Source organism: Ambystoma mexicanum, chromosome 9, assembly GCF_040938575.1.
Source record: "Ambystoma mexicanum isolate Mex_15411 chromosome 9, UKY_AmexF1_1, whole genome shotgun sequence".
Taxonomy (NCBI): Eukaryota; Metazoa; Chordata; class Amphibia; order Caudata; family Ambystomatidae; genus Ambystoma; species Ambystoma mexicanum.
In genome coordinates, this window is record NC_090931.1 from 892017752 (window position 1) to 892042364 (window position 24613).

Here is a 24613-nt window from a genome sequence, read left to right on the forward strand (position 1 = left end):
ATTTTCATCACGTTCGTGGCGAGCGTAGCCCAACGTGCCACGTCATCACCCACGCCCACGGAAACAGGAAGATAAACACAAGATAAACACAGACATCCTCACACAGAGCGTACCTTCTCTGCCTTGCCCTAAATAGCATTTGCATGTAGAATATTTCAATAATACATCAACAATAGTCTGCAATGTTGCAAGTGCTTTTATTTTTCAAAGAATGTTCACAAGAAATTATAAGATCCTGGAAACTAATGATTTTTTAAATTTGCAGGTAAGTTCGAGCTGATGACCTCGCATGACTCTCGAGCTACTCAGATTACGATGAACACTCAATGTTCTTTGTCCTTTTGTGTCCTTGTCTTGCCATATGGCACAACAGCAAAACAATTCAATGACCCCCTTGGTGCTCTGTGTGGGAGAAGACATTTCTTTTTTTCATTTACAAATCCCAACGCTCTTGCTTGTCCACGTTGCTACATGATGAATGCTGACATGTTGCTCCTTATTGCCGGAAACGCCAATGGACATATATGGCCATATCGATCGTCCTACATAACGCTGATCGAAAAAACACTGCTCATGGTAACCCTCCAGTGTTGCTTGAAGAAGCCATCGGCTGGCACATGGAAGCTATGGTACGAGCGGTACGGTACAAAGTATCTGCAAACAAAACACAATAAAAATGCATTTCAGTAGCCGTTCTTTATTTTAATATATCAAGTTACTGTATAACTCATAACTGGTTAAATTTTAAAACACGAATGAAAACAATGTGTACTACTTGAGACAACGAGTTGCGTAAAATTTGAGTGCAGTTAAGTAGGTATAGCTCCCAATGGGAGGAGAACCACATGGAGAAAACGAAGAACAAACATAGCAGCCATTCAGCTTGAACCCCGGACATATGTCATAACAAAGCTTGCAAGATTACTGTTCGAAAAGCGATCACAGTGCACACGGACAGCACCCTACACGTTTTTAATACCAAAAACTATTTTATGTAAACTTGAACTTACATCATTTCTGGAAATTCCATGGTTAATTTCTGTCGATGAGCAACCGCTCTGTACGATTTATCACACACTTTCACACTAACTTGGCGGTACATGTCTGCTCTCAATATATTGAAAGTTATCTTTTTGTTCTGTTCCCCACAACTTATGTCCTTTGAGCAATTGCTGCCTAGCGTTCAAGGCCAAATTACAATAAGGCACTTATCCTATTCAAAGGCAGAGACGTTTAGCTTTTGATTTCAGCAAAGAATGTGGGAAAAAATAAATAAAAAGGCACTGATGCGGTACAGTGTTTCTGAACAGGAAGGACAATTTGAAACATCCATACATGTCAACATTAACGAATTGTGTGTGTTGATGAAACACACAAGTGTTTATCAGCCCTCAAAGGAAATTCCAAATAAAGTCAACCTCACCCTCCTTCAGAACTGTTTCATTCAACCAAGTGTATTAAGTGTTGATGGAGTAGCCGGCTCTAGCATATTATTGTGTCTTTCACAATGTAACTTGTGAGAGTTAGATACACCTTAGCATTAGCTACATGGAGAGATGATCCCAGCTTACAAACGCTGCAATCTATAGATGGATGAGCAAAAAAACAATTGTAGCCTTCCGCCCCCTATGTAATACTGTTATGTACCCTGTTTTACCAATGAATTGTGCATGTTCAGACACTGTGTGTGATGTAATTACTGGTGCTGTGGCCTTCCAAAAGGCGCCTGAGTCAGCCCTCTCTGTAACCATCATACAAGACAGGTGTCATAGCACATCCCTGAGCAGTGTGTCAACATGTTTTTAAAATGGCAGTAGCTGGTGAAAGTGCATGATCGTGCCACTGAATGAAAAAATGGTTCTTCTTGAGATGTCTGTGTCAAGTCAGGAAGGGCCATGAGGCGTTGAAAAAATGGTTCCCACTATTCCAGTAAGGTGTGCCCTTGGCATCAGATCAGTTTTCAGAAGGCTGAGCCTACCTGAGTGGCACAGGATAACAAAGCCAACATTGAATGTCTCCAACTGTGTCTGCTATCCCGGAGCGGTGTGCCTCCAAGGATCTCACCTTCATCCAGATGCTCACTGTGTCTAGAGCACTGGTTCTGTCTAGGCCTTTCCAAAGGCACCAACATTCACTCTTTACTGAGAGAACTTTCGTGATTTGTTTAATTTTTTTCTGTAAGAAATCACATACTAGAATGAATTGGACAATATATTTGTATGATCTAGTGAAACTCAGATAGTAGGCACAGTATAAACCAATAACTCTGATGCAGGATATCACATTTAATATAGGGTTAGTTTGACCAAAGGGTATGATATTCAATTAGTTTCTTTTTAATTCAAATTTTATTTTTTTGGCATTTATGATTTGGCATTTATAACACCTCCAGATGTGAATGTGAACGCATTTTACAGCGAGCTACAAATCATTTGAATCTAGAACTACTCATTACAACAATTTCGGATTTTGGAGGACAAGGCTCGTTTGTAATGTTTTGTGTCATTGAATGGTTCCTGGGAACAAAATCAGCTTCCAGTCAATGAGTATGCATGGCCAACATAGTCAATGTCAGATCTTTGACAAATTCAAAATCCAATTCCTCGTATATTGGCTTGGCCACCCATTGTTTGCTTCGTTTTGTAAAGGCCTTGTAGTAACGTGGCACCCCCAATTTTCCTGAAGTTCTCGCTTGATCCCTACCTACGTATCCAAGTTCAAACATGGACTTGATTTGAGGTCACCCTGTAAAACATAGTGATTACAATGTTGCACTGCAAAGTATTTAGCTATGTAATGTGTCCTTGGTAATTGTTCTGCATTAGGGGAAGAAGTGCAACGTTACTATCAAAATCAGAAAAGTTTTAAACAGTGCACGGTAACATACCATTTATGTCTCAAAGTATAGTCAATTTTGGATGTACTGTGATTCTTGAAAGTGAAATGTGAATAGAAATACCTCAAGCTGTGGACCTGTTCCAAAGGAGGACGAGATAGTAGAAGTTCCACCATCCACCTATAATACAGCACTTGTTTTAATATGGATTAAAAAGCGAAATGAAACAGGAAAAATGCAATGCAGAAGAAGGTACATATTGAACTGAAATGCAGACAATGGTACAAACATACACAAACCCATACCTGCCACTTTGTACAAATAGCCAGTACTGTACATAATACATTTTGATATGTTTACATTAAAAGCATACCACATGCAAGTAGTTCAATCGCATACAAAGAGTAGTGTAATATGATTACTTGGTATGTGTATGAGGTTGATGTTGACTCCGGAAAAAAAAATGATGCAGAATCTTGCTCCTTCATTTTCAGCACAATGTCTGAAAATAGTACAATGGAAAAGGAAAATGAGTACTTCAAAAGTGGACTTATGCGATGCGATAAAATTTCACTTTGTGCAGGTCTGTAGAGCTCACCATTGGGATAGAAGGCATGTCAGTGGTTTTGTCGCTTGCAAGGGTCTGTTCTTCCATCAATGTGCTCTAAGTGAACAAGGATATGTCAACCAACACATTTCACAAACATAATTTCTAAAAGGCACTGTGGAAGTTTTCATCAAGGATCACATTTACTGGTTAGAGGCTCCAGAAAGCAGGGAAAGATGAAGTATACTAAGATGAAATATTTGACACTTGTGTTGAATCCGATGACTATGGAAAATGGAGTAATAGAACAGTGATGTAGATAAACAGATGGAAGATAATACTTACTAATGCAGACCATCGTCCTACATACCAGCAAACAAACTCAACATTCACTACTCACCTCACCAGCCGCATGCGGAAATTGATTTGGGATGGCATTTGGAAACAATTTAGGAAGAACTCGCAATAGACTTTTATTGTGTACCTGGTCGTAATATGCTGGGTGAAGGGCAGGCTGCAGATGCGGAATCGATTGGCCCTCACGTCGGCCAAGATTTCCTGGGCCCTAATTTTAATCTTGTCCACTTTACAACCGCAATTTCTAAGCCATCTTCTTATTAAATCAATATCTTTTGGGAATACATGCAGGATAGTACCCGTATCTTTGGTGTGGCTTGCAGAAGTGCAACCGACAACCACACATGATGGCATTCTTGAAAAGTGCGTGAGATCTGTATAAAGAAATATGAGCTATAAGCACAAATAGTACTGGATGAATGTGAATAAAGCAATTTGCACCAGAGATTTGTATTTAAAGTTTCATTAGAATAAAGACAGAAAAGCTGTGGCACCTAGTCCAGTGAACTCTGCGACAACTTTATTATACAATTGTTATACTGCACATTCTACTACAACGCACAGTGATGAATTGTGGTAGTTATCGAGAAGAAAATACCTGAACTAATCGCTAATGCATACGTCTTTGAGATACATGAACATTAAAATCCTGGATACATTTGGTGGAAATCGACAAACGTTCCTAGTAACTTTCGATGAACATAGGGAAGTAATTAGTTGACTTACCCTTACTTTGGCGAACAGATGAGCAGATTCAGCAAGCAGAGGAACAAGTATCCGGTGAACAGGTAGCTCGATGACGTTATACCTAGAAGATCTCCCAGATGTTCTCAAGGTAAATCTTAAGGTGTTTATAAAGGCTTACACAAGTGGGTGTCTATGTGAATGGATATAGACACCCACTCTGCCTCCATCCCAATGGTTCCCATCTGCCATATGAACCCACCCAGCCGCCTTTCCAGCGCACAGGCATAGGCCTACTCATACAGCATATAGGGCATGAAAACCTGGTTGTCATCAATGTTTGACAACTTGACAGGTCACACCCACCCAGCCCCCTTGGGAGCGCACGGTCATAGGTGGGAAATGCCATTGATACTGGAAGGGTGGGTGGATGGGCATGTGGCGAGCGCGAAAAGGCCGGAACAATGCTGAAGGGACAGAACTTTTGTTGACTGCAGGAGCTGGGCTTTGAAGGGGGCAGTCTGGAGACAGAGGGTCTGTGGAGGCCATGTGGACAATGGTGAACGTGTGGAAGATGCCTTTGAAGTGTACATGTTGTACATGGGAGCGCACGGTCATAGGTGCGAAATGCCATTGATACTGGAAGGCGGATGGATGGATGAGGACAAGGGGAGCGCAAAAGTGCACCAACCAGGGCTGGACTGGGCTACCGGGTACTGTGGAGATTACCCTGTGTGCCTCTGCACTCTGTGCCTATTTTGTATTTTATTTTCACATTATATCATAGGAAAAGGGCGGAGCTAGATCAAAATGCGTAATATGGGACCACTTTGCAAATTATTTCCATTCGTTCACAGTCCACCCGGGCAACAACCATTCTAACATGACACTCAGACGATTGCGCGTGTTCTTGACTTAATGAAAAACTCAAAAAATATCCATATTAGTTGTATTTTATTTCATTGGGTGATGATGATGGCACCATTTGATAGTTAATTCAGCAAATTGTATACTTGAGGTTGAAGTACAGTATGAGAAAATTCACTGTACTGTCCGCTGTCACTGGGGATTTTGTCACTCAAACGACACAGGCGAGTATTACTCCTCGATTGCGGTATCCATGCCTCCCATAAAGCCACCATGTAAACTAACGAGAGGCCACCAGCCTGTACCACCTGAGAAAGAGAAACATACATATTTTAATTGAATGAACCTGATAAGTGTAGCACCCAGCTTCAAAAAGTGCATCCAAAATTCGATGGAATAGTTGCCCTTAGAAAAATGAAGGCGGGAACCCTTTCAGCACAAGTCCCCACTATATGCTAAAAGAAAGAATTATAACACACCACAGAGGTTTGATCTACCATCTGCCTTGCTTGGATCCTAGTGATATAGGTGGACGTGTGTTGCTTTTGGGAGACTATACTGATGCACGGCATTAGGGCTGTGGTGGATGTTCTGGAATGGTCAGTGCAAGTGGGTCAGATGAGTATCAGCATGAAAGCAACTGGGAGTTTGGGGCTGCTGGGACCCTGGACTGGAAGGTTTGGGGTTGAGAGGGCAGAGGCAGTTTAGTGAAGATGAATGTACACTTGGGATATGGCTTGTCACTGTCTCACGCTCTCCACAGAGCACATTCTTTTGGTAATGATACTACAGAATTGTAACAACGGCATGGCAGGACTTTCGTAAGAACAGTGCTCGCACGGAGCTGACAGGGAGGCGTGTGTGTGTGTCACTGGGGAAGGTAGAGCTGCATTTCTACAGAGAGATGGATCACAATTCGGAGAAAGTAGGAGAAAAACATGAAATTCTAATGGTCTCAGTAGTAAAAATTACATTACATCTAGAGTATACTTACTCGTTACTTGGATTGCGCGGCCGAACTGTTCCGCAAAGTTCATGCATAAGCACAATCATAATCCTCAACACGGACTTTGTGAGGCAGGCTGCCCTGAAGTCAAGCAGCTTGGTAACGCAAAGTGGTGGTGTGTCTTCTTCGGCTATGTAGGCCGAGCATCCAGAGTTTTCTCAGCAGCAGCAGCAGCAGTTCTCCACCTCGTTTGGCTTGACCTTGCAACAATTGCATGTACACCACATTGCAACGTCTCCCACGCGACATGGCTGCGGATCATGCTCGGGTGATTGATCTTGCAAACTATTGTCTGATGCCCCATCGTTTCAGCAGCCTTCTCTTTCCATTAGTTCCTCCTCTGAATACTCAGGCTCGTACTGGTAGGGCTGTATTATTGACATTGTACGACAAATATTTTACCAAAAAAGTTTTTGAGCGCACAATTCCTTTAATTGGGACTCCCTCTGTAAAGCAGAGGAAGTAGCCATGCCCTTCTTCGAATGTGCTCTGAGACACTCGGGAGGATCTTTTCCAGCAAATCTGTGGCATTCCGAGATTCCTAGGATGATCCACCTATATAAAGTTTGTTTTAAGACCGCTATAGCCAACCTTTGGCCTGTGTAACCAACAAAATGTTGATCGTCTTGTCTTTATTTAGACATTCTGGAAATGTAGAAACTAAGTGCACGTTTTGGGTCAAGACTGTGTAGCCTCTCCTCTTCCTTTCCAGGATGAGGTGGGGGATAGGAAAGAAGGTAGAATGATTTTTTTAGTTAAATGAAAATCAGACACAATTTTTGGTAGTAAGGTAGGTTTGACCTTAAGGGCCACGCTAACCCCTAAAGAAGACTGTGTAAGCAGGCATGCAGGACAAGACTTGAAGTTCACTCACCCTATGGGCTGATGTAAGGTTAACAATCTTAAAGGACAGGAGTGGATAGGCTCGATTAGAGCACACATTAGAATTAGACTGAGATCCCAAACCGGGACTTGAAAATGGACCGGAGGAAAAATATTTATCAATCCTTTCAAAAACTGTATAACCAGTGGAATCTTGAAGAAAGATATCTCTTCAGAGGAGCGCTTGAAAATAGATAGCGTTGCAAGATACCCTTTAATTGTACCAACCTAGATCCCCAGATTGGTGAGGTGTAACAAAAATGATAACACCATAGGTGTACAGCATGTAAAATGGTTCACATTTCTATCCCCGCACCAGCTGCAGAACTAGTTTCAACAACAGCGGTATAAAGATTTTGTTGCTGGCCTTCTGGCCGAAAGCAAAATCTCCAATACGTCATCCAGGAGGTTCCAATCCTTATATCTCAACCTATATCTCAACCTCTCAGAAACCATGCGTGAAGGTTGAGTGTTTTCACTTCTGGATGGAGAACCCGACCCTCCTCTCGCAAGAGAAGGTCCTCTCTTTGTGGAAGACGTATTGGAGGACAGATGGACATGTCCAGAAGGTACGGGTACCATGTCCTCCTGGCCCAATCCGGGGCAATTAGGATCATGGATTTCCGGAACGTTCTCAACCTCCTGATCACGTGAGGAATGACGGGGACCGGAGGAAACGCGTACAGGGGTGGAAACTTCCAGTCCACTACGAACGCATGTCCTAGAGCTCCTCTTGGGGGAAATTCCCTGGAGCAGTACAGTTCGCACTTTCAGTTGACACTGGTTGCCAACAGATCCACTTGAGGGTTTCCCCAAAGGGTGAAGATCTCTTGAAGGACTTCCTGAGCTAGTTCCCACTCATGGGAGACTGTGCTCTGCCTGCTCAGCTTGTCCGCTGCAGTGTTCTCTTCGGCTAGGTGAACTGCCGATAGAGAGATTCCTTCGTGAATCGCCAAGAACCAGAGCTGCATTTCTTCTCTGCACAGTGGTAGTGACCCTACGCCTCCTTTCTTGTTGTGGTAGTACATAGCCACTGTTTTGTCCGTCATTATCAGGACATTCTTGCCCCATACAGAGAGCAGAAAGGCCTTCAGCGCTAGTCTGGTTGCCCTCAGCTCCAACAGGTTAATGTGTAGTTTGGACTCCGATGGAGACCAACGACCTCTGATAGTCAGATCGTTGGAGTGGACTCCCCACCCTGTGAGTGAGACGTCCGTCACTACTGTTATCTCCGGCCATGGTTGCCAAAAGAGTTCTCCTTTCAAAATGTTGTTCTCGCAGGCCCACCACAGAAGGTCCTGTGTGACTTCTCTCGGAATCTGAAGGAGGTCTGACATCCTGCCTGAGAATTGGGACCATCGAGTCCTGAAGGCCCATTGAAGGGATCTCATTCTCAGGTGGGCCTCTGGCACCAAGAAAATGCAGGATGCCATGAGGCCGAGCAACCACAAAGAAATCGAAGGCTGGAAGATTCTGGGCACTCTGGAATTTGGTGACCATCTGCAGAATGTCTTGAGCCCTCGCCTCGGGTGGCAAGGCTTTTTCCAAGAAAGCATCTAGAACAGCTCCAATGACTTGGAGCCTTTCCACTGTTATACCCCTGTTATAAAGCAAGCTTGTACATAAATTTAACTGGTCTGCAACAGAGCCCTGTGCCCTAGGGTTTAGCCGCTTTTCAAACGAATAAATAAATAAAGAAGGTGGTGTGTGTCATTTTAGTGCATCTCTATTACCTATCTTCCAAATAAATGCAAATATATTTCCTATACACCGGCCTTGTTCTTGGCTCACTGTGGGCTGTGGGGGGGGGGGGGGGGGGGGGGGGGGGGGGGGGGGGGGGGGGGGGGTGGGAGATGTGTGTGACTCTATATGATTCTTCATTAAGGCCAGCGCTAAAAAACTTCTGCGAGTATTGCAGTGCTCCTTGATTGGTGGTGGGAAGGGACTACCCAGGCTAAGGGTGGTCTCAATATAGCGAGACAGTACTCGGGGTGCTGCAGCTGCTATTCATCTGGGACTAGCAATTGCTGAATTAACTATCAAATGGTAGAAGGGATTATATTACCTTTATTAATGAGAGAGCCAGCCAGGTTCTAGTAGATTCCAGTTATAGGTAATGATTGGGATAACCAGCGTGTTTATGTACCTGGCCTACCTGGTTATATTATTAATTTATTCAAATATGGAATGGCTGCATGTTCCCTTATAAAGATTGGCACTATCCCTTATTCAATCATCTTGAAATATAATAAAACATGTCAGATGGCCTTAATGCATAATTGTTCCAAAAAATCATACATCGTTTATTGGATTACGTAATTTATTGGATTCCAAGTCGGACATTTCCATATTTGAGACAAGTCATACAGCATATTTAGAACATTCACAGGCTCTTAAACACGTTGACACTGCCACTTGTCAGGTCTTACAAAATAATGAGATATATTTTGAGACAATTAATCTACAGGGAGAAAAAACAAAATAAATAGAGGTGTTGATCTAACCAGTGATAAATCTCTGAGGGAACCTCAGACTATGGTCTGGAGTTTTTTTCCTGTTGGGATTGGAAAGGGCTTACCCCACCACTCGTGGGTAGGGGATGTGATGCATTTTTCAAACATCTCCTGTGTAAGGTGCCTGTGTACATAAAGGTTCACTTAGATAAAGTCTTATTTCAACAAAGTCACAATTTTTTAACATGGTTCGTCTGAATAAACTCCTCACAGTGCACAATCCTCCTAAATTATCTGTGTGAAAGGAAGTCAGATAAGTACAAAAGTGCAATGTGTATGAGGCCCCAAGACAAACTAAACAAAGGACATCTGGGTCCGTGGTTGGAAAAACATAGTTGGCAACCCGAACAACATATAAAGTTACTGGGCATATGCACAGAGGATCTCTAAACAATTTAGAAGCAAGCGGCACAAGCAGTCAGCACAAGTGCATTCCCACCCGGAAGCAGATGGGACTTGGGAGGGGCCCAAGTGGGGCATAACCCATGAGATGGAAGTTCTTTTAAATAAAATTCACTGCTGCTTTGCCAGAGGCTCCGGTCCAGTCCCTGTTCCTTGGGACATCCTGTAAGTATGGAGGAAAGAGGATAGGATGTATGTGCTCACATTCTACGAACGACAGAATTTTGGAATAGTAGTTTCAAGTGACTGGTTCATTAAAAGCCATATGTTTGTTGGCATACAGTGAGTTGTAGATAGTTTGTTTCCAATTGTAAAAAAGGCAAAACATATATAGCAAGGCTTAGCTTACACTTTGCTGACAGCTTGTATCCTCCAAGGGGAGCTGGGTGCCCATCCACTGCATCATACCCAGCCGAAACCAGCACCATTTCCGGGGCAAACTCACTTGCAATCGGCATTACAACCGTCCTGACGAGGAAAAAAACAAAGGCACTGAGGATAGCGATGACAAATGGTTGAAGTGGAGGCATTTCTCAGTAGGTTATTATTGATAGCACTGCTTAATTGGAGAAGAAAAACTATGGCAAAAAGAGAAGAGTTAGAAGGGGGTTGAAAATGCCAGATGGAAGAAAACATATGAAGTGAACAAGGGTTCAATAATTAAAAAAAGCATTTTCAATGAGATCACACAAAGCAAAAGAGGTAAAGGGTATGGCTGTGTGGTGAGATGAGTGACTGGACAGCACTGCTCAACTGGGGGCAGAGTAGGCTAGCAGGATAAAGTAAGAAAGGGGCTGACATTTCGGATTGCAAAAATAAAGTGGGGGTTCACAGATTAAGAGCTGGGCACTGCTCAATGTGGGATGAGAAAAGGAGTAGAGGATTGTGCAAGTACGCATTTAACTACCAATGAGGAGGCGAGTGTCATTAGCTAAAAGGATTAATTGAAGGCAGCTCTGGAACTGCTGAATGGTGCACAAGGGAAGGCCGGAAGCATACAATGAAGGGGGTCAGCACTGCTAAACAAAAAGGAGAGGCAGTAGATAAGGCATACACGAAAGAATGTAGCCTTTACCTGAAAGCTGTTAAGTAATCTGCATCTTCCATGGGAGGATCCAGACCACCAGTAAATGCCATGTTAACATTGAAGCCCACCCCGGCACCTGCACCAACCTGCAAAGAAGAAAAAAAAGGATGGTTTCAGAGCAGTAACCTCGTACAGTAACAATATATAGTAATCTCTACATGATGCACTATTCCGCAGAGGCCGCAGTCCTCACTCCCACCTGACCCCAAAGCAGAGGGTTTCATAGGATCACGATGGTAAATGTCTCTCACATAACACATTTCTATAGAAGCAGAAAAAGTAACGAGACACGTCTTTGAACATAGAAAATCTCCCTTTAGCAAAGTGTCAGACACCTACTCTGAAATCTTTCTAACCAGAGAATTGGATTGCATTTTTAGTTCTCAATCTATGTCTGGGAGCTTGAAAAACATATGACCAGAGAGAAGACTCTCTTATTAAAATAGACAAATGGACACCTATCTGACTTTGTATGATTTTTTCAAACAAATAATCTGAGACATCTTTGCTTCCATGCTGCTCAGGTATCAGATACGTGGCCATTTTCTTTTCTCCTTCAGTTGGTTGTCAACGTTTTTACTGCTTACTACTTCTGTTTTAAAATGATAGATTACTGTGATTAATGTGATGGGGCGTCCACCACAAATAACGGGGACACTATCTGACAGTCCAAGGGTGTTTTTATTGTAGCTTTTCCAACTACAAAGTGACTGCTGGCTTTTAAAAGTGTCTTTAGGGTTCACTGGCTGCCTGAGGAAGTTTGGTGATAGCGCTGTCCCTATCTACTTCCCTGGACTTACCCTCGTCCCTAGCCCCGGTCTCCCTAACAGGGAAGTTAGCTGCTACCGCCAGGTGACACCGTTCTGTCTGATCTTCTGATTTAGGCTAATAGTCTTTGCCCTAATACAATGGCTACCTGACTCCCAAGGAGCCTTCTAGCTTTCCCTATCCTAACCCGCTTAATGTTCAAAGGGAGTCTTTAGGGATGGTGCCTTCTTCCATACATTGTCCCTCACTCTACTTGCACATGGTCTCACCTGACTTTTCTCCACTGGGCTGCAAGATGTTCACCTCCCGCTGTATCACTGTCCCCTCCGATTTTCCACTCCACCTTCCTGCCTCCACCCTTTGATATTATTCTGCTCCTGCTTCTCAGTTCCTCCAATGGCTGTCACTCCCGCCTACTACCTCCAATTGTATCTTCTCCCCTCTTCTACACTACCCCTCTTTGCCTCTACTATTCCTCCATTATAACTTCCCCATTTGCTCACACCAATACCTTTACTCCTACCACTCCATTATTACCACTACTCCTCCTCCCCTCCTCCCACTTTTCTACTACAATCTCACTACTGCTGCTCCCCTTCTACTGTCACTTTAATACCACTACTACTTTATACCTGTTCTCCATCTAGTCTTACTCTTCGTGGCCACTACTGCTACTTACTACCTCTCCCTCTAACTGCTACTCTACTACTCTCACTACCACTACTCCCAATTACTACCTCCTCTCTACTCCTCTACTGCTAGTTCACTCACTCCTTCCTCTCATGCACAAACACTCCACAAACCTCTATCTCCAATAACGACCATACTTAATTCACATTCACCTACTGAGGTCTCTTGGAGGTCCGGCACCACCTCCACTCCTGAACCAGCTAACAAACCATTCACACACACCTTATTAAATACCCTACCCCCTCTCAGAACAGGTCCAATTACCTTATCCAATAGCTAACCTTACTACAAAGGGCGTGTCCTTGGAAGGGCTTGAGGAAGCTTAAAAGGGCTTGGAAGCACTGCTCCTTCTACATGTGGGCATGCCACATTCCTAACATGGCCAGGTATCCAGGGAGGAATTGTTTCTCCCCATCCCCTCAGCCCTTTGGAAAGCCTTCCTTAATTAAGGATGTGCTGGTGGACTAGCGGGCTCTCTGTTTAATGCAGAGTCCTCTGTGGTTCAGCGGGTCTATGTAATGGCCTTTCTGGATGCCCTTATTTAATGAAAGTAATTCCTGGTATTGTAGTGGCTTGGTGGTCAGTCAAAATGTCGAAAATAAAATGTCGAATGACAAAAATGTTGAAAAAAAAAAGTCGAATCTATAATTATTTTATTTATATGTATTTTTTGGGTTTGGTAAGTATAAAAAATGGGTAAAATACCAAAAAATAACCCCCCCATTTTGAAAAAAAAAACGTATTGAAAAAAAAATGCGACTTTTTTTCGACATTTTTTTTTCTACATTATGACTGACATTTTTGTTTTCGACATTATGACTATAAACCTAGTGGCGTATGGTAATCCCTGGTATTGTAGTGCCTATGGTTAAAAAGGGCTTCGAGGATGCCTTTAATTATAAAATATTTTCCTCAGTGGCCTCCAGCTGTCACGTCCTTCAGTATCCGGTTTACCATGGGCCGCTGCAACCTGCTCCTTCAGCGACTACCCTCTGTTACCCCAGATGCTTCGATGCCCTCCTGGTGGCACGCTGCTGCTGGGCTGGCAGCGCCAGCTCTGCCATCTGCGGTTTTCCGCACCCCTCCAGGTGAGGAGCTCGAATGGGCGAGGTGCACCGAAAAGGAGAGCACATCGTCCAGGGTGCACGACAGAAGGTCGATTCCCAGTGGCAGAATCTGGGCCATTTGCTTTTGTACTGGGCCCTGGTAGCTTTGCTCCTGGTGCCCTGTATGATCTGAAGATTGGCCTGTGATAAGCTAAAGTGCCGAAGCATTACCTGCTCAGGTACCACGCTGTGAGGGCTAGTTTCTCTGGCGCAGGGTGGATGACCCTTTCCCCCTGCTGTGCCAGCAGATGTGCTGGGCCCATCAGGCGGTGAATCGGGGGCACTTCTGAGAGGCTGAGGAGCTCCGAAAACCATGGGCTGGCTGGCCCCCATGGAGCTGTTAGAATGATGAGGAGTTGGCGAGACTCCTTGATTTTGCAAATTACCCGGTGAATTAGGGGAGTGGGTGGAAAGGTGTAGGCTTTCATGCCAGTCCACAGGAGGTGAAATGCATCGCCCAGAGACCCGGGGCCCTGACCTTGTCAGGATGCGAACTGGAGAAACTTTTGCGCCAGGTGGCAAAGAGATCCACCTGGGGGTGACCCCACCTGTTGAAATATCTCCTGAATAACGAAGCCGGTTAACTGCCACTCGTAATTGTCTGCTCCCAGTCTGCTGAGCCTGTCCGTTTCCAGGTTGGATTCCGCGGCGAGGTGGACTGCTGTGAGGTAAATGTTGTTTACCTGGGCCCATTCCCACATGCTGATCGCCGGTCTGCACAGAGGAGGGGGATCTGGTGCCTCCCTGCTTGTTGACGTAGTACATGCTGGTCGAGTTGTCCATCTGAATGAAGACAACCTGGACCCTGAGAAGGGGTAGGAAAGCCCTGAGCGCCAGCAAGATGGCATTCAGCTCTAGCCAATTGATATGGTATTCCTGCTTCTGTCGAGTCCAGGTGCCGTGGACCGAGAGATTGTCCACGGTGGCCCCCCAGCCCTTGAGCAAGGAATCCGTGGTGATGGTGGCCTGCGGTGTGGGTGGCCGGAAGGGCTTGCCTGTCCGTAGGTTGCAGTCTCTGGACCACCAAGTCAGGTCCGGGTGGAGAGATGGAGGAACATTGATCATCTCGATTGAGAGCCCCGCTCCTGGTTCCATGAGGCCGCAAAGTGCAGCTGAATCCTTCTCGGCTAAAAGGACCACTGCCAGTAGACCCAGGAGATGTTGGTACCACCATGCCGAGGTCACCTCTCTGCTGAGGAAGTAGGTGGTGGCCCTCTTAATGGCTGAGATTTTGTCCTCCGACAGGAAGACCTTCTCGGAGCATGTGTCCCAGAGAAGGCCCAAGAATGTCAGTCTGCGTAGGCTGCAGCTGCGACGTCTTGAGATTGAATGAGAAGCCCAGATCGTGCAGTGTGTTCATAAGGGCATCGGAAGAGTGGTGAACCGCTTCCGGAGATGTAGCCCTGATGAGCCAGTCGTCGAGGTATGGGTAGATGTGGAGGCCCTGCGCTCTGAGGAGGGCCGCCACTGCATTCATGAGCCTAGTAAAGACCCTGGGGGCCGGGTGAGGCCAAAAGGAAGGATCTTGTATTGAAAATGGTAGCCCATGATCCTGAACCGTAGGAAAAAACGATGGGGCTGCCAAATCGGAACGTGTAGATACGCGTCATTTAGATCCAGGGAGCACATCCAGTCTCCCTTGTCCAATGTATCTGCTATAAAAGCTGGCATAACCATCTTGAATTTTTGCAGGGGTAAGGAGAGGTTGAGGGTGGAAAGGTCCAGCACAACTCTCAGGCCCGCCTGGTGGTTCTTCTGAATGGTGAAAATCCTAGGGTAAAAGCCAAAGCCTCGCTGGGAGGCTGGGACTTCCTCCACTGCTTGGCTCTCTATGAGCAACCGGATCTCCGCCAAAAGAGTTGCTGTCCCAACCTGTGGGAGTGGAGGGGAGGAGGGAGGAGAGACTGGGATAGGAAGGTGGTACCCCGTGGATACTAAGGAGAGAATCCAGGGGTCCGCAAAATTCTGGCGCCAGAAATGTGCATGGAGAGCAAGCACCAGAAACACGTGGACCCGAAGTGGCGTGTCATGCCTTCTTTACCTCGGAGGCTGTAACTGAGGAGGGGGACTGGAAAAAGCACTTACCCCTCTCCACCTTTTGTTGCTTGTGCCGGTTCTGAGACGGCGAGCGGTCCAGCTGCCTGGATCTGCGTTCATGGAAGCCGCAGAACCCTCCGTGCGTATGACCCCTTTCTGATCGCTGCTGAGATTGAGTGTACGATTTGGCCGTGGTCTTTGTAAGGATGGATAAAGACTTAGCTATTTGTGAGCTGTTTTTCTTCATGTCCAGCTCTTCGTCCGTAGAGGAATGGAAGACCCCTGCCCCCTCCCCTGAACGGTAGATCTAGTATGTGTTCCTGGACATCCGGGTTGAATTTAGTTGCCCGGAGCCAGGCTGTCCTTCCCATGTCCGTGGCAATACAGATTCATGGCCAGGTGTGTCAATATGGGCCACTGTCGATTCCATGAGGTCATGTGTCACCAGATTGGCCTCGGCTAGCCCTGCCTTGAAACGTGATTGGCTATGGGTGGGGAGTTCCGGGAGCGAAGTCTGCAATTTCCCACCATAATCTTTGGTTGGCGGCTGCCAGCATGGCATCAGCGTTGGCCTGACGCAGATGTAACGAAGCGTTGGAATAGAGTTTCTTGCCATACGCCTCCAAGATCTTCTCCTCCTTGCCTAGCAGCATCGCAGAGAAAGAGGCTGAGACCGACTGAGGCTTGGAGTATAGTGATGCCGCAGCAATCACCGAGGAGTGTGGCTGAGGTTGGGCCGAAAGCAAGAGTGTATCCCCCTCCATCTGCCTGTACTTGGCATCCAGGTGTAGACTGACCGGCTGGGCCGAGTGGGGTTTGAGCCAACCCTTCTTGGCCAGAGAGACTACATCGGTCTGCATAGGAATCCCCGATTTGGCACAGGGTCGTTGTGTGAGGACTTCAGCCAGAACCACCTCTGCCGGCGGCTCGACCTTGGGTTGGGTTAGGCCCAGATACTCCGCCAGACCAGCAAAACATTTGTGGAAGGCCCTGGCTGAGGATGGCATGTCTGGATCCTCCTCCTCATCCGTATCCTGCGGATATGGGGGATCCTGTGGAAGAGGAGGAGTAGTTGGCGTCTGAGGCTGGGGTACATGGACCGCGGGCGGAGGCTGAGGAGGCGGCAGAGTTTGATGAGTCGGCTGGGGAGCCGGAGGATGAGGCGGCTTTGCCGCGGCCTGGGGCGCCAACAGAGGCGTCTGTGGTGCCGCTAGCCGGGCGAGAATGACTTCCCTGATGGTGTCCTTAAGGATAACGCCCATCCGAGGTGACTTCATGAGGCCGAGGAAACTCTCGAAGAAAACCTCAGTGACTGAAATCGGTGGCAGGGGGTGCTGACGGGGTAGAGGGAGGCTGCTGTGGCCACTGCATACCCTGTCCATACGGACGCAAAGGAAGGCTGCCCTGCGCATAAGAGGGGTAGGCTGTAGGCCACATACCTGGTTGAAGCCAGTCCCACCTTGACACTTGTTATTTGCCGAATTCCTGGAATGGTGTTGGACGGGTGCCTCTTTCTGGTGCAGCGGCCATTTTGTCAGGCTGCCTGCCACGTGCCTGCGACGTGTTGCTTGGCCCGCTGGGCCCAGCCTCATCCAAGACTCTTGCGTGTGGATCATGAGGCATAGCATGCTCCTCGGGCCTAGGCCCGGTAGGTGTGACATCCTCGACCCAGGGGTCAGTAGAGCTGCGTTTAGGCGCCCCCTTGGACATATTGCCGGTATTAGGACATAGCCCCTCGGCCATGGTGCTGCAGTAAGGGCGGAGCCCGTCGGGTGAAGACCCGGTAAAATAACCTTTCGGTCCCTCAACACTGGCACCGGGAGGATCCACAGATCTCTCTGCCCAGGGGCCAGTAGCTGCAGCGGCCTCGGTGCACGTGCTGGTAGAAGGGCCTGAGCGGTCCCTCCCACACAGGAGAGTCCCTGGCAAGGAGTCTCCCTTGCGTGGTGCGATGGAGATTATCGACCGTACCTTGGGCCTGTTTCGATGTTTCACGAAGTTCTTGAAGTCCTCTGGAGGTGACCTCTTGAAAAGCTCCCTCCACTTGGCTAGTCTGTTGTTCAGCGCTTTTGAGGACAGCGAGTCACACGCTGAACAAGATTGCCAACCGTGGTCTGGGCCAAGGCAACGTAGGCAGAGGGTGTGGGGGCCTGAAGTAGGGAAGAGTCTGTTGCAGGATGGACACCTGCTAAACCCTGTAGAAGTCGGCATGTGCCGGGGAGGAGCGTGACGCCTGAGGACCGAGTACCTGAATGATAGAAAGACGAAAAAGAAGACAAAGAGAAGAAGTATCCACACGTGGAATTACATGGCCGAAACCAAACCCAGCAGCACAGGTGAATTCGGCCTGTTCCCGTCGACACAGAAAAGGAGACTGAGGTATGGCGCCGGAGGGCAGAGTCAGGGCAGCGCATGCTCCCTGGGCCGCACCCCACGCGCCTCTAAATTTAAAGGGAAAGAAGGTTTTTTGTGGTGACAAAGGTTCGGACTCCTGTCTCTTGGAAGGGACGCCCATACAGTATAGAGGAAAGGGGACGGGACAGAAGAGTAAGACATACATAGCTCAACACCAAAGTGGGATTGCAGAAGGTCCAATGCACTCTCAAACCAGATACTGTGACAGGACTCGCATGTGGTACCTCTCCTCTGGCCCGTGAGGAATAGCGCAGGTGATGAAACAGGCTTGATTTACAACAATGGACTAGAATCTCAACAGTTGGTTTTAAGGTTCAACCCATTTATAGTTGGGCATGTCATTGGAGTGGCACCTAACATAATTCGGGGACTTGCACTCCCATCCCCTCTGGCCTTTTCCCTCCAGCTGCCATTTGCTCCCCTTGCATCTCCCGACCCTCCAGCCTTTTTCTCTCCATCCAACCCAACTCCCACCCTCTCCCAGCTTCCACTCTCATTCCCGTGCAATACCAGCCACTCTTCTGACCTTCCACCGTTCCATTAAACCACGCCCCAGCACTCTTTGCCAGCATAACCAGCTAATCTGGACTGGTTTCCCCTCCACTCAAACTCACCCCCAATGGATTCCCAGCATGTCCTTTGTTTACCTTGCACACGCACCCCCCACCCCCGAGGTCTATTTCCTCGAGCGTCTGCTCTGCTTTACTTGCATCTCCCGCCCCTCATCTAGCCTTTCTTCCTCCACTCAACCCAGTCCCAACACTCCCAAGCATTTCAGCTGCTCCTTTTGCATCTCCAGCCCCTACGGCCTTCTTCATTCTGCTTAACCAAACCCTAACCCTATCCATGCATTGCCTTTGCATCCCGAGCCCCACCAGCATTTCCCCTTACCCTCAATGCATACAAAGCTGAGCTGTCCCTCTTAAAGGCACACAATCTTACAAGGCCAGGCTTCAGACAGCACAAACTATACCCCTAAATGTCCTATACTATACCTTACAGGGAAAAGCTTTGGAAAACAGCTACCCCATTCAATCACACATACTGGAGACCCTGTGTCACAAGAAGGCAGAAAAGGACCAGGCAACAAAAGTGAGTCTATATAGCAAAAACATGTGTCTTCTTACAGCTTTAAAATATACTAAGCAAACAATTTTCTTACACTCATCCCAGGCATCCTACCAAATTATGTAATGCGGAAATGTTAAGCCACAAATCAGTTTTACTCCACAAAGGCAGCCCTCTGCCCCTTCCTGTCCCTTTCGTAGTGTAAATAGCTTTTAAAAGGCGACCTTCCTGGCTCCAGGAGACAGACACATTCTATATAAGGTAATCCCGGACAGTTCCTCCATAACCCTGGAAGAACGGTCCCCTTAAAATTAGAAAGCTTTTCAAGGTGCTTCGGCCAAGATCAATACCTAGCAAAGTGCCAGAGATTCTGCACATTTGATATTACAGTATTGTTGGATTAATTAGTCTATCTCACTTACCCTGTTGCTCTTCTAGCCATTTTCCTGCTTCTTTCTCTCCCCACCTTCTACTGTTCCAATCAGTCATTCGCCCACAATCTTGATGTTTTCTTTGACTCTTCACTCTCTTTTCATGACCATATCTCTCATGTGTCACTCTGGTTGATATTCTCTATATAGCATTCGTGTAAGCTTATCCATTTCTATCGATCTACTACAATTTTAATCATGCCTTTGGTCCTCTAATATATATTTTCAATTATGCTGTTCGCACTCCTTTTGTCGCTCTATCTTCCCCTCACTTAAATATATTTCCTGTTACCTTTGAGCCATAATTGCTTTATCATTGCTTATGTATCCATTTCTAACCTACTTGTGACCTACCCCCCCTTCCCTACTACGATGTATGTTCCAGGCTGTGTTCTTCGTTCTTAATCTCTTCATCTTCTCCCTATCCCCAAAGCTCCCTGTACCGCTTCTCACTTTTGTGCCTTTTCTTTATTGGCACCCAAGCATTGTAATTCTTTACCCCCGTATATTTGTTTTTTAACCACTCTGAGTTCCTTTTGTTTCCCTCTTAAAAATGATCTTTCTTTGAAGTATTAATCATTGTTTCCGATTTGTAATTTTGTACCATTATTCTCATGTAAAGCCCTATATATATATATATATATATATATATATATATATATATATATATATATATATATATATATATATATATATATATATATATATATATATATATATATATATATATATATGATACATTACTCACCTTAATCGTATTTCTGATGCTTGTATCTGCTTAGATTCACATGCTGTAGGCCGACATCTAGTGGAAGCTGCAGAGTATTACAGTTTGTTTTTCGAAACTCGAAAATGGGCGTCGACACAGGGCGTGCCAGTAATACTATCCCTAGTATGACGTCCACTGTACCCATGATCCCTCACGCGTCTAGGACCCTCAGATTGTATTTTTTCTAACATGAGGTAGCATGAGGAATAGCATGAGTACAGGTTATCCAAGCAGATAGATAGAAAGATAAGACTACAAGCATCCATGCGCCTTCTCTCAGAGGGGAGGAAGGGTGGGTTGCATGGGAATCTAAGCATATACAAGCATCAGAAATACGATTACGGTGAGTAATGTATCCCTTCTGAGGCTTGTGGAATCTGCTTAGATCACATGCTGTGCATAGATTAGCGAGCAGTGTTAGAAGAAGGAGGTGGGATGTTAGAAGGGTCATGAGCAAATAAATGTCTTAGAACTGCTTGTCCCACTTGAGTATCTGTCTTGAAATGAGTGTCAATGCAGTAGTGCTGAGTAAAAGTGTGAATAGAGCTCCAAGTAGCTGGTTTACAAATGGTGTCAAGGGGTACATTTACAATGAAAGCCAGAGTGGCCCCAATGCCTCTTGTAGAGTGGGCTCTTAGCGCGAAAGGCAGCGTTTTATCAGAAAGGGAGTAACACAGCTGGATACAATTTATAATCCACTTAGAGACGGCGCCTTTAGAGACGCAATCTCCCTCTCTGCCTGTAGCTACGGAGACAAACAGTTGGTCTGTTTTCCTTAGCGGTCTGGACTTGTCTACATTATATAGGACCGTCCTATGTACATCTAGTGTGTGTAGTTCCACCTCAGCAGAGCTTTGGGGTTCTTGGAACAAAGCCGGAAGCTCAATGGACTGGTTAACATGGAATTTAGAAATAAACTTAGGTGAAAACCTAGAGTGTGTTTGTAAAACCAGTTTATCTTTATGGACAGTTAAGAAAGGATCCTGCACTGACAGAGCCTGAATTTCAGTGACCCTTCTTATCGATGTAATGGCTACTAAGAAGGCAGTTTTATATGTCATGTGTTTGAGACTGCTTTTATGCATGGGCTCTAAAGGGGGGCCCATGAGTTTAGCAAGCACCACATTAAGGTCCCATCCTGGTGGTGGGTTTGAAATTGGAAGGTAGAGTCTCTTTATCCCTTCCGTGAAGGCTTTAAGCACTGGTACTTTCCACCACGACACCTTGTTATGGGAGGTGGTGTATGCTGACAGAGCCTCTAGGCGTACTTTCAGTGAGTTAAATACCAACCCTGCATCCAGCAGGTGGAGCATGTATGTGACAATAGTGGAAGGAGTGCAATCAACAGGGTTGATTTGTTTATTCTGGCACCAGATAACAAATCTTTTCCATTTGTCAAAGTAGCAGTGCCTCATGTTTGGCTTCCTAGATTCTTTTAGGATGTCCATACATCTATGAGGTAAATTAAGATGTCCAAACTCATGACCTCAGGAGCCATGCTGCCAGGTTCATTGAGTTGGGCTGAGGATGCACTGTTTGACCTTGGTGCTGGGACAGTAGGTTGTACCAGCACAGGAGTTTGATGGGTTCACACACCGCTAGTCTGCGTAAGTGTGGGAACCACGGTTGCCTCACCCACATGGGAGCAACTAGGATGAGCGTCATCGATTCCCTGTGCATCTTGTTGACCACCTTCCTGATGAGAGGGGTTGGTGGAAAAGCGTACGCAAACATCCCTGAACAGGGCGTTCCTCTTGGAATCTGGCTGCGGGAACCTGGATGGGAATCCTGGGCATTGTCTGTTTTCGCTTGTGGCGAATAGGTCTGTAGTGGGGAAACCCCACTGTGAGAAGATGACTTCTACGACTTCTCTGTGTAGACACCATTCATGTTCTCCTGGGAGGGGATCTCTGCTCAAAGCGTGCTGAGATGACAGGTAGATGTTCCGTCTGAGTGCCCATATCCAAATTTTCTAGGCAAGCTTGGACAGATTTGGCGAACGAGTCCCTCCCTGCTTGTTTAGGTAAAACATTGCTGTTGTGCTGTCTGTCAAGATCTGCACTGACAGGTTCAACAGGTGGGGCTCGAAGCGCTCTGAATACTTCCAGAAGCTCTAGGAGATTGATACGATTCTTGGCCACTGTGTGAGACCAGAGACCCTGAGCTGTGTGGTGAAGAAGGTGTGCTCCCCACCCTGACAGGGATGCGTCTGTTGTGACTACAGCCTGTACCTTGGGATCGTAAAAAGTGTTTCCCCTTTGACAGGTTCTCTCTTGTCCACCAGTGAAGACCTTGTACAAGTGGTGATGAAACGACCACTAGATCGTCCCACTGACCACTTGCCTGAGACCACTGTTTCGCCAACCATTCTTGCATGGAACGCACGCGCAGGCGTGCGTGGAGCCAGGTAAATACATGCCGCCATCATGCCTAGCAAACGCATCGCTTTGCACACCGTTATCTGGGGACTGGCCTGATATAGAGGAATTTGCAGCAATAGATTCCGAATTCTTTCCTCTGATGGAAAGGCCAACCCTTCTTGCGTATTTAGGACAGCTCCTAGGAACTGTTTGGAGGTGCTTTGCACAAGACTTGATTTTTTCTCGTTTATGGAGAAACCCAATTCGAAGAGGAGGTCGATAGTTCTCTGAATGTTTGATCTGCAAATTAGGGGGGACTCCCCTGTAATGAGCCAGTCGTCCAGGTAAGGGTACACTGGGATTGCCTCCCTGCGCAGGTGTGCCGCCGCCACCGCCAGTACCTTGGTGAATACCCTTGGAGCCGAGGCTATACCGAAGGGCAGCACCCTGAACTGGTAGTGCTGACTGTCCACCTTGAAGCGTAAGAACCTTCTGTACGCTGGGAACATGGAAATATGAAAATAGGCATCTTTCATGCCCAATGTTGCCATGTAATCCCCCTTTTTTGAGGAGGGGGATTACCTCTTGGAGAGTAATCATGCAACATTTTTGGGGCTTGACATACTTGTTTGCAGGGCGCAAGTCCAATACTGGGCGCATTGTCAAATCTTTTTTTGCCACAAGGAAGTCAGTTGAATAAATACCCTTGTTTACCTGGTGTCCCGGGACGAGTTCTATTGCGTTCCTTGCTAGAAGATTGACGATTTCCTCGAGGAGGATCTTTTGGTGGTCTAAGGAATGTACCTTTTGTCGTGGAGGGTGGTTTTGGGGACGCTCCAGCAGTTCTATGCAGTATCCTGCGGATACTGTGGGCAGCACCCATCTGTCTGATGTGATCCCTTCCCAAGCTTGGGTGAAGTTGGTAATGCATCCCCCTATTGCAGATGCGTGGGAAGGGACCCTGATCTCGGCGTCACTGTTTTGCGGGAGGCGTGCCGCCTCTGCTGGGGCTGCCTCTACCCTTACCACGACCCCTCTTCTTTCCCCTGTTGTAACTCTGGGTAGACTGCTGGTTGTTACCCCAAGGTGTACCCTGCCCCTGAGAATAGTTGGAGCCTCTTTGAGAATTTTGGCCACGTAGGCGACAAAAATTGCCATTCCCTCTTTGATTAGGGGGCTTGTTGGTCAACTGACCCAGGGATTTAAAAATCTCATAATCATCTTTGGCATTTTTTAATGCGTCCTCTACCGCCTTGCCAAACAGTAGTTCAGGCTCCACCGGCTTGTCTATTAAGGATGCTTGTGTCTCGGGTTTAAACCCTGACTGTCTTAACCAAGCATGCCTCTTAATAACAGTGCTCTCTGCCATCAGCCTGCCGGCGTTATCCGTGGCATCAAAGGTTGCCTTAAGGATGCAACCGGACACGGCTCTCACCTCCGACGCAACCTGTGCCAACTGGCTTTTTAAAGGTTCCGGTGCGGAGTCGATGAGTGCAGCAACTTGCTCCCACTGGTGGCAGTTGTAACTAGCCAGCAGAGTGGTGGAGTTGGCAATCCTTGCCTGGTAGGCGGCAGTGGAGGCTACCTTCCTTCCCAACCCGTAGATCTTTTTGCTCTCCTTGTCGGGGGGAGCCTCAGACGATGATAGGGGCGTTCCCGCCCTCTTTCGGGTACTAGTCACTACCAGGGAGTCAGGTTTCAGTTGCCCCCTTATGTACAGCGGATCTGACTGGGCTGCCCTGAACAACTTTTCGATCCTGGGGTTTACTGCACTGGTGAGGTTCGGAT

At 46.6% G+C, this 24613-nt stretch overlaps 1 protein-coding gene across 6 annotated transcripts in view; it reads right to left on the reverse strand.

Moving 5' to 3' along the window:
* The window catches only part of HDAC4 (histone deacetylase 4), a 2586716-nt gene that overhangs the window by 242770 nt on the left and 2319333 nt on the right, over positions 1 to 24613 (reverse strand). For all 6 annotated transcript variants that reach the window (XM_069616020.1, XM_069616021.1, XM_069616018.1 and 3 more), the window contains 2 exons: positions 11170 to 11267; positions 10444 to 10562 (listed from right to left, as the gene is read on the reverse strand). In XM_069616020.1, coding sequence (XP_069472121.1) covers positions 10444 to 10562; positions 11170 to 11267 — 217 coding nt within the window. The remainder of the gene's footprint in view (positions 1 to 10443; positions 10563 to 11169; positions 11268 to 24613) is intronic.